General features: G+C 41.6%; 1 protein-coding gene across 1 annotated transcript in view; it reads left to right on the top strand.

Moving 5' to 3' along the window:
• acad9 (acyl-CoA dehydrogenase family, member 9) overlaps positions 1-10,885 on the top strand; it is a 46,870-nt gene that overhangs the window by 19,189 nt on the left and 16,796 nt on the right. Inside the window, exons 3-7 of the mRNA XM_048606718.1 lie at positions 496-574; positions 1,829-2,003; positions 3,311-3,384; positions 6,702-6,777; positions 7,379-7,449. Coding sequence (XP_048462675.1) covers positions 496-574; positions 1,829-2,003; positions 3,311-3,384; positions 6,702-6,777; positions 7,379-7,449 — 475 coding nt within the window. The remainder of the gene's footprint in view (positions 1-495; positions 575-1,828; positions 2,004-3,310; positions 3,385-6,701; positions 6,778-7,378; positions 7,450-10,885) is intronic.

Raw genomic sequence — 10,885 nt, 5'->3', positions numbered from 1 at the left:
CCATTTCTGAAGAAGGGTCTAGGCCCGAAACGTCAGCCTTCCTGCTCCTCTGACGCTGCTTGGCCTGCTGTGTTCATCCAGCTCTACACCTTGTTATCTCAGATTTTCCAGCATCTGCAGTTCCTACTATCTCTTGTTGAAAGTATATTGGCTGTTAGATTTTCCTACAAAACAATAGTGACAACACTTAAACATTATTTGACTGTGAATGTTTTAGGACAATCACATGACATGAGAAACATTTTATGGAATATAGTTTTGTGTGGGTTTTTTTTTTGAGCGACGTTATACGTTGGGATAGCCTGTGTTTGAATCACCTATGTAGGTATGGATGGTTAGCCTGAGGCAGGCTCATATAATACTTGAATTTTTGTTCCAGTTGGGAAAAGCAAATCATGCTGAATGAAACCTGCTTTTGTAGGAAACATGCATAAAGAATATAGGCAATATCTGCTCTTTAACACCTGTCACAAGTGTTCATTAATGTTTTTCCAGTGGAAGTGATGCAGCATCGATTCAGACCAGAGCAACTCTCAGTGATGACGGACAGCACTATTTGCTCAATGGCTCAAAGGTGAATCCAATGCATAAATGATCTTGACAATCCTAAACTTATGAATCTTTAAACTTATTTTTAGACTCAAGAATCAGCTACATACCGAGTTTTGAGATACTGTTCTGCTCTCTGGTTATTCTTTAGCTTAAGGTTAAAATACAGAACTATATTCTGAATCCTTCTACATTGAAAGTAATTTACAAAGTCCATTCCCATTGCTGCATAGCCCTTTGCACCGTAATGAGTAATCCATTATGTTTGTGTATTTAGATTAACATTGCACAATGTGGACTGCAGTTCCTCTATTCTGTGTATCTGACCACAGTTTTCATTGCACTAAACTTCACTAAGAATAAATGGTAAGAGCCCCCTGTTGGTCAGGTAGTTAAAAAGAATGAGTAGCTGAGCCATACAGATTAAAGTCCTTGTTTATATTTCTGGTCTGTTCAGGTTAGCTGATCTCATTAGGCTTCTGTAATTGAACTGGGGATGTGGCGGAAGAAAAATAGCTCTATGTCCTCTTAGCCATCTATTGACTTCTGACAGATTGATCTAGTAACCTGGAGTACGAACAGGGTTTTCATAATTGTAACACTAATTGGTATTTAAATTTACACTACATAAATACAGGACCCAAACAAAACTAAAAGCATAATCAGCTATCTCTGTTCTAACTGCAGTTCCTTTTAAAACAAAACGGCAAATAGAAAGCTTCTAATTACCATTTCTGTTGGTAGCAAATATGAATCTTCAGTTTGCTGATGTATGAGACAGAGTTCCTAATTTAAATGTTTGCTTTAAGTTTAAAAAGAAATTCTTCTAGAGTTAGAATTTTACATTGTGTATATGAGATGGAAAGGCAGACATCGATACATGTCCAAGAAGCAATTTTAGAAGCGAGGGGAGTTTTGGGTGCAACAAATGAGTGTTTGGAAATGAATGTGTAGGCTGGAGGAACAACTGTTATGGAAGACAGTTCTGGCTCAGTTCAAATGGTGGAATGTCTTCTAATTCACGTTGACCAATGCAACTGGAGATAGTATCAAAGGTCAGTACATAAAAGAATGTCTGATCTAAAGAGCCAGACATATCTGCTTGGATTATGTCGTCAGTTCCTGCAGAAAGGCTTAAGCAATATTTTCTGATCCAAGGCAAAAGAATTAAGCTAACAATGTAAGATGTGCTGGTAATGGAACTAGTTCTGGAAGGATGGGGGAGATGCAACAGCCATTTATCTTGTTCCTGATGGTTTTCCAATGGCTTCTGCTGCAGATCTGGATATCAAATGGTGGAATTGCAGAAATTTTCACAGTGTTTGCACGAACAGAAGTGATTGACAAAGATGGTACAACTAAGGACAAGATCACGGCTTTTTTGGTGGAGAGAGATTTTGGTGGAATTACCAGTGGGAAACCAGAAGACAAACTAGGAATCCGTGGATCTAATAGTAAGGCATTCATAATGCTGTCATGCACACTTTTAATTTTCTAGCTGTTGTATAAAGGATTTACAAATTTGCATGTTGGTTTACTGTTTCTTGTGTAAGTTTATAGTATTACTGTCTTTTGTTAAATTGTGAAGACAGTCAAAGTTTTCGCTGATAACTGCTCACTATGATTATCAAAGGAAGTTGTTTAAATAGGAATGTTATTGCAAAAACTGACTTGTTCTAACTAGGTTTTTTTCACATTTTCAAAGCTTTCCTTTTCACAAGAGTTAAATCATGGATGGTGAGAGTGAATGTTGAAATACCTTTTTTCTCCCAAGTCACACCAGATGCTCAGGGAAGTTCTAAGAGTAAAGCTGGAATCATGTTTCAGGCATGCCAGTGAAATCGAGATAAAAATAAGGTTTCTAGTTAGCAAAGATTATAGGTATTTCTCACAACTTCGCACTTTCACCAATGTATTAGAATATTTACATTAAATCACTTCTGTTTTAAAATAACCTAACAAGGTTTAACCATAATTTTCACTGAAAAAAATTATCTACAAATATTTGAATGTGCAGTTTGAACCCCTGCAGAAAATGTTGACATTATGCTGTAAGATGCTTTATCAGGCCAACTAGCAACATCTGCTGTTCAGGAAACTTATTACACATGTACCATGTTTTAACATTTTTTTTGTGTGGCAAATTGCTAAAAGTATCTTGTTATGGCAGTACAACAAGAAAACAAGTTTTTAAACTTGAATGACTAGGGCAGCCAACTAGGTATTTTCTTAAACCAGTTAGATTGAAGAATTGAGAAGTAGACAGCACAAGACTGAAAAGGAAATGAAAGTTAGAGTGGATGAATTCAATGTCATATTAAAGAATGTTATATTGTTTGGAAAGAGTGCAATCTAATACATATTGAAATAGTTAATGTTTTAACCAGGTTGAGTTAGAAGCTTGTGATGTTTACTCTGTAAAATGTTATAACTGAGTAAAGATTGGCACCAGCACTAATCTTCACCAAATGGCTTTCCAGGTAAGACCATGCCATGTCATTGCTTCTCATCCAGCTCATACACTTGAGAACAAGCATTCTAAACAAAGATTTGGAGCAGGTTTCAATTTTTTTTCTCTCTGTGGCCCTTAATTTTTGGCTAAGAAGGTGGAAAATGGATACAAACATTTGCCAACTGCATATGTTTGATTATTTCAGTAAACTTGTTTGATCATAGCATCATGAGTATGACACTTATTGAATTAAAAATTACATTCTTTACTGTGCAAAATGCTAATTGCCTTTTTGTGCCACTTTTTCAGCATGTGAAGTTCATTTTGAGAATACCAAAGTGCCAGTAGAAAATGTCCTGGGAGAAGTTGGTGGTGGATTTAAGGTACATTATGAGAATTCACTTTAGATTGCACATTCAAAATATTAATTTTAAACTGCTCTTTATTATATTAATGACAAAATAATAGTTGGACTTTTACTGTGCACAGAAGAGTTGTACATTTTAGGAATGAGCAATGTTCAATTTGGTAAATTGGAGTAAGTATTAAAATGTAATGGTCTGTTGTGGTCCTGCTCAGAAGACAAATTTAAAAGGTAGACTGCTTTATATCTGCCTGATTGCTTATTTAATTCTCATATTTGTTCTGCACTTATTTCATCTTATAATACAATAGTAACATGCATAATTTGCTTCTCAGTGCTATGTTCTTAAATGTTGATTTCTCATTCCTGGATGTGCATCTGATTTATCACTTGTCTAACCATATTATTCTTCTGTTCCACTGTAATAATTTTTTAACAAAGCCTTCTAAATAAAGTTATTAACCTATCATGTCGCTCCTGTACTCGGCTCCCAGCAATAGACAGGCAAGTAGGAGTTCAGGAAAACATCCAGAGTTGTAAGTTTGCAGTGGCTATGTGGTACTGTTTTTGTATGTTCTGTGTTGAATACACCAATAAAAAGAGAAGGAAAAACAAGACATTTAATGGATTTCACAAAAAAAAAATCTTTCAGTTGCTACTCAATAGGAGCTTCCTTGTCTTCATATTCATCCCCTGACAGCAGGGTAATTCTGGTCAACCTGTCCAATTCCATAGGTGATTATGCTGTTGTTACTGCAAATCTATTGTGTGTTATCCCAGCCTGACCATTATAGGACCGGTGCTGAAATTTAAATGCTAGCAAGCTAAGGGTGACAAATGCTCAGTAACTGTATGCCTTCCCTTTTTAATGCACATTCTGAATCAAGTTTCCAAGTTATCATCTTGCATATTATGAGCAGTGAAGGCATTAGCCGCAGCAAATGAATATGGGATAACATTGTGGGAGTGACATTCAGTTGTGTAGAAGATATTGCTCCACATTTGTAGCATAGGAGGCTGATTCCCATGAGAGGCACTTACATGTTGTCTGCATGTACCAAAGAGATTGAAAGCACAACAGTCTGACTTCACAGATATTAAAAATCAGCCAGTAAGTTTATAGGGATCACTTCCCTCATTCACTCTTAAAATCAAAAAAAAAATTAGCAACATAGATGGGCCCTAGGTAGTTTCTAATCCACCTGTTCAGAAATATTATTGCACAACCTCTGAAGCAGGTGGCACTTGAACACAAGCCTCCTGGTTCATAGGTAGAGACAGTATCACTGCACAACAGACACTTTAAAGATGGATCCCAGATATTTCTAAAGAATCTGTTCAGAGATATTCATATTAATACAGAGATATTAAAGAGGCTTGAACCTGGGTCCATTGGCTCAAAGGTAGGGATACTGCCACTATAAATAGGCCTCATCTTGCCCATTCAGCAACTTGCAACTGAAGTGCCTTTGTTTTAACGGTGCTCTGCAAAGTTGGTGGAAGCACAGAGATGAGTTGCTTAAGGAGTGTGAAAGCTTTTGCTGATGATAATTCGAGAGAATGAGATATCCTTCCGTGTGTGGGAGCAGCAGTTGTAAAGCCACTTGCTGTGTAACATGAGCAGATCATGCAGAGGAGGCAGCAGGAAGTGGAAGGGGGATCTTTCTTTGGGAGGCATCACATTGCAGCATCTTCTGGGAATGCGAGCGCTCAATTGGGATGAGGCTTTGTTTTAGTTCTGTTTCAAATCTGCCAAGCATCTTGTTATACATGTTCAACTTTGTGAGGTTATAATTTGATTTCCTTGCAGCAGAACTGATGTTAACTTCTCTCTACACGTGAGCTAACCTATCCTAGTTGCAACCCACTTGAGCCCGGTGATTATACCACAAACCAATCCCAACTCCTACATAATGCTCTAAAATAAGTGCCGTGCCAATATCTCAGTTGGTGGTTGAAGGGTTTGCTGAAGTTTTCATCTATCGTCCTCCTCTTTCACCTTGCCTTGTTTTTGAAGGAACTGAGCAGCTGGGAGTTTATAACTATCAAAACAGAAAAGGGGTGGAGAAGAGATCAGAAGTTCACAGTGACTCCAACTGCAGTTTCCTTCACTGTTCATTAATAAGAAGACCATTTCCTCCTTCACACTGAGGAGATGATATGACCTGGACCTCCACTTGTCCTCTAGCTTTCCCTCCCGTTGTTTAGTACCATCACCATCTGCAGGACAGGAGGCTGTATGTCATTAACCGAGTCTGTACGTTTGGGCAGAGTCTGCCTTTGCCAGAAGCTCTGGGGCTTTTATGTACTGCTCGCTGGTCCGCTTCAAAGGTATGCTTGGGTGAGCATGAGAATTAGGAGTAGAACATTCAATCACTCAAACTTGCTTCAGCATTTGAGAAGATCGTGGCTGACCTCAACTCCACTTTTTTGTCTGCTCCCTATAAGATGTGATCTGATATGAGGAGTGAGTCATTGACTGAATGAAGACGGATGGTGCATTGAGCACTGAGAGAAACGTAATGAGTTTACAAGATTTGATATTTAGATGCCTTCACCAATCTTGATCACTTAATTGAGGTCATTAAACTTCGTTCAACACTGCTGCCAGATCCATGGGGCTACATCCTAGGTGTTGACTGTCCTTACCACATGATCCCTCCAAGCACCACTCCTCCTCCTGACCATTCAACAACTTGCAACTTCTGATTCAGTTTGCACCTGAATCCAGGGGCCTTCCCTTGCTATAACATGGCTTTGCTATGAATAGGCAAAAACAGTAATGAACAACCTGTAATATATTGCTGTGAAGTCATTTTAGATAGGGGAGCTGACTAGAATAAATGGATGCTACATGGCTCCTGAAGTTTGCAGAGGACACTTGGGCAGAAGACTTGTGTGATTCAGTCATGCCAATAAATCAGATCCCCCTCTTATTAAATCTCCCTTTCACCTGCTCTACTTAAAATTGTTCCATGTAAATTGGGGCCTTCATCCCTGGAAAATACTTGTTTCGTTTTTCCTTCTGGCTGGAATGGTATAGTCATGGCAGATAATTAGATCTTGAAAATTCTGTAGGTTTAATATGTGGTGTTGTCAGTAATTATTGCACTGGTAAAGAGAAATGCAACTTGTGTGTATTGCAATACAATATGTTACAAGCGAGCATGCAACAGCACATAAGATGGCTACATTAAATTTACCTTTTTTGTATCTAGTTTATTCAAATAAATTGTTTCTTCATGTTAAATATTGAATAAATGACTCAAGTTAAAATAAATGAATCAATATTGTGCTTCACAAGATACAAATTTTGATATTTTTTCTCTCTTCCAGGTGGCCATGAGGATCTTGAATAGTGGACGCTTTAGCATGGGAAGTGCATCTGCAGGAATGATTAAAAAACTTATTGGTGAGATTACAAAACTGAATCTTCATAATGTACGTACCAAAATCTAAATTAGCATCAACTTGATCCACACCTGAATCCAACTGCAAACTTTTGTGTGTGATTTGTTTTTTCAATTTTAAGATTAGCATTACCACACATTGCCTATTCCTAGCTGATGGAAAGATTATTGTTGAGCTTTATTTTATTGTTCAAGGTTGTAAGCAAGAGTCCTGAACGAGGCGTCTGAGCTAGTTGTTCCACTAGTCCAACTGTTCGTACCATTAACAGGGGGCTACTTTACCATATAATAAAAATAGACATTCCTTTTAAAGTTGGATTAAACTAAAATTGCTATTGTTAGTTTGGAGGAATTGAAGATCTCATGGTGCTATTCAAGGAGGAACAAAGAATTTTACCAGTTTGCTGATCTGCATTTTCTAAAAATAAATTAACTGGTCACTCAGCTCATTGGAGTTAATGGGATCATGCTGTGCTACTCCATTAATGTACATAATCGTCATTGTAATTAATTACAAAGCACTGCTCAGAAACAGTTTCTGGGAAATGCAATTAGGCACTATACAAATTAAAGTCTTCCTTTCGTATTTTTTTCTTTTTGTAGAGATGACAGCAGAGTATGCTTGTACCCGCAAGCAATTTGACAGGAAGCTGAGTGAGTTTGGGCTGATTCAGGTACATTTTTATTTTGCTATTTTTGTAAATCATTGTTTAATATGACTAGCTGCTTAACAAATCAAAACTTTTGCAATTAAAACATTTTGTAAAAGTTGTTCTTATTCATTATTGGCTATTTTATGAAACTTTTTTTATGTAGCTGTACATTGACGCATGTTTCCTGCAGCTTCTTAGCATAAACAATAATTTGTTTTCATCTGTTCATGGGATGTGGGTCACTGGTCTTCCTGGCATTTATTGCCTATCACTAATTGCCTTTGAGAAATGTTGGAATGCTGCCGCCTTGAACTATTGAAATCCTTCAGGTCAACGTAAACAAGACTGTTAGCAAGTTGCACAGTGCTGTAGGAATGGGAGTTCCAGGATTTTAATGCAGCAACCATACACCTATGTCCTATGGATTATAGTTTCTTACTTTGTTTTGTACTATGTAAATTTACACAAACGTATAAGGTACCACAACTGATGGGACTGGAGGGTTCCCAAAGGACCTCTCTGTCAAAAAACTTCTACACACCAAATGTTGAAAGAACCAGAAATGGGGAAAACCTGTTTGATCTTCCCAAATCTATCTACCATTAATACCTCCATTCATATACAGTATTGCTGAAAGTAAGCATTGAACCATCCTTGTGAAAACCAAGACACATCTTCACACTGAGACCATCCTTCATTGTGTTATGTGGCACTCCCATTATACTAAATGAGACATATTCAGATCAAATCTTCAACTTAAAACTGAGCATCCAAGAGTAGCACTCGGCAGTGGCATCACTGAATTTCCCACTGTTACTTGTTTCTATGGACCAGCAAATTAATTGGTTGTGATTTCTGCAGGAGGTAATTCAACATCTGATTCCCAAAGCCTGAGCAATTTCTGTGATGTTATTCTCTCCTCTGTGTGGATGAGTGCATCTCCGAGAATACTAAAGCTCAAGGATAAATCCATTTGCTTGATTGTTGCCCATTCGCTGCCTTAAACGTTTAGTCAGTACCACCGACAAACACAGGTAGCAGTGTATGAGATAACAAGGTGTAGAGCTGGATGAACACAGCAGGCCAAGCAGCATCAGAGGAGCAGGAAAGCTGACGTTTCGGGTCGAGGCCTTTCTTCAGAAACGGGGGAGGGGAAGGGGATTCTGAAATTAATAGGGAGAGAGGGGGAGGCGGATAGAAGATGGATAGAGGAGAAGATAGGTGGAGAGGAGACAGACAGGTCAAGGAGGCAGGGATGGAGCCAGTAAAGGTGAGTGTAGGTGGGGAGTTAGGGAGGGGATAGGTCAGTCCAGGAGGACGGACAGGTCGAGGAGGCGGGATGAGGTTAGTGGGTAGGAGATGGGGGTGGGGCTTGAGGTGGGAGGAATGGTTAGGGAGGCGGGGACGAGCTGGGTTGGTTTTGGGATGCGTTTGGGGGAGAGGAGATTTTGAAGCTTGTGAAGTCCACATTGATACCCTTGGGCTGCAGGGTTCCCAAGCGAAATATGAGATGCTGTTCCTGCAGCTTTGAGGTGGCATCATTGTGGCAATGCAGGAGGCCCAGGATGGACATGTCGTCCAAGGAGTGGGAGGGGGAGTTGAAATGGTTCGCGACTGGGAAGTGTAGTTGTTTGTTGCGAACTGAGCGTAGGTGTTCCGCAAAGCGGTCCCCAAGCCTCCGCTTGGTTTCCCCGATGTAGAGGAGGCCACAATGGGAACAGCGGATACAGTATACCATATTAGCAGATGTGCAGGTGAACATCTGTTTGATGTGGAAGGTCTTCTTAGGGCCTGGGATGGGGGTGAGGGGGGAGGTGTAGGGGCAGGTGTAGCACTTCCTGCTGTTGCAGGGAAAAGTGCCGGGGGTGGTGGGGCTGGAGGGGAGTGTGGAGCGGACAAGGGAGTCACGGAGAAAGTGGTCCCTCTGGAAAGCAGATAAGGGTGGGGAGGGAAAAATGTCTTTGGTAGTGGGGTCAGATTGCAGATGGCGGAAGTGTCGAAGGATGATGCGTTGGATTCAGAGGTTGGTGGGGTGGTCCGTGAGGACGAGGGGGATTCTGTCTTGGTTGTTATTGCGGGAGGGGGTGTGAGGGATGAGCGGAAATTGCGGGAGACACTGTCGAGGGCGTTCTCGACCACTGTGGAGGGGAATTTGCGGTCCTTGAAAAACAAGGACATCTGGGATGTCTGGGAGTCGAATGCCTCATCTTGGGAGCAGATGCGGCGGAGGCGAAGGAATTGGGAATAGGGGATGGCCTTTTTGCAGGAAGGTGGGTGACACCAGGTGTATTCTAGGTAGCTGTGGGAGTCGGTAGGCTTGAAATGGATATCGGTTTCCAGGTGGATGCCAGAGATGGAGACAGAGAGGTCCAGGAAGGAGAGAGAGGTATCAGAGATGGTCCAGGTGAACTTAAGGTTGGGATGGAAGGTGCTTGTGAAGTGCATGAACTGTTTGAGCTCCTCGTGGGAGCATGAGGCGGCACCGATACAGTCATCGACGTAACAGAGGAAGAGTGGGGGATAGGGCCAGTGTAGCTTTGGAGGAGGGATTGTTCCACTTAGCCTACAAAGAGGCAGCATAGCTTGAGCCCATGCAGGTACCCATGGCCACCCCCTTTGTAGGAAGTGGGAGGAATTGAAAGAGAAGTTGTTGAGGGTGAGGACGAGTTCGGCTAAGCGAATGAGGGTTCAGTGGAGTGGGACTGGTCGGGACTGCGGGACAGGAAGAAGCGGAGGGCCTTTAGGCCATCTGTATGGGGAATGCAGGTGTATAGGGACTGGACGTCCATGGTAAAGATGAGGTGTTGGGGACCAGGGAATTGGAAGTTTTGGAGGAGGTGGAGGGCGTGGGTGGTATCACGGATGTAGGTGGGGAGTTCCTGGACCAAGGGGGAGAAAATGGAGTCGAGATAGGTGGAGATAAGTTTGGTGGGGCAGGAGCAGGCGGAGACAATGGGTCGACCAGGGCAGTCAGGTTTGTGGATTTTGGGAAGGAGATAGAAGCGGGCGGTGCGGGGTTGGGGAACAATGAGGTTGGAGGCTGTGGGTTGGAGGTCACCTGAATTGATGAGGCTGTGGATGGATGGGAGATGACGGTTTGGTGGTCGGGGGTGGGATCATGATCAAGGGGGCAATAGAAGGAGGTGTCAGAGAGCTGGCGTCTGGCCTCGGCGATGTCAGAGGTCAGAGCGCCATACTACAACTGTGCCTCCCTTGTCCGCGGGTTTTGTGGTGAGGTTGGGATTGGAGCAGAGGGCTGCACATTCTGTGGGGGAGAGGTTGGAGTGGGTGAGGGGGTGGAGAGGTTGAGGCGATCGATGTCTCGATGGCAGTTAGAGATGAAGAGGTCGAGGGAGGATAGGAGGCCTTGGGATGGTGTCCAGGAGGAGGGGGTGTGTTGGAGGCGGGAGAAGGGGTCAGTAGAGAGAGGGTTAGGCTCACAGTTAAAGAAGTAAGC

This window comes from Rhincodon typus, chromosome 16 (genome assembly GCF_021869965.1).
Source record: "Rhincodon typus isolate 14 chromosome 16, sRhiTyp1.1, whole genome shotgun sequence".
Classification (NCBI taxonomy): Eukaryota; Metazoa; Chordata; class Chondrichthyes; order Orectolobiformes; family Rhincodontidae; genus Rhincodon; species Rhincodon typus.
Note: the sequence above shows the minus strand (reverse complement) of the source record. Positions and strands in the feature narration are given on the sequence as shown.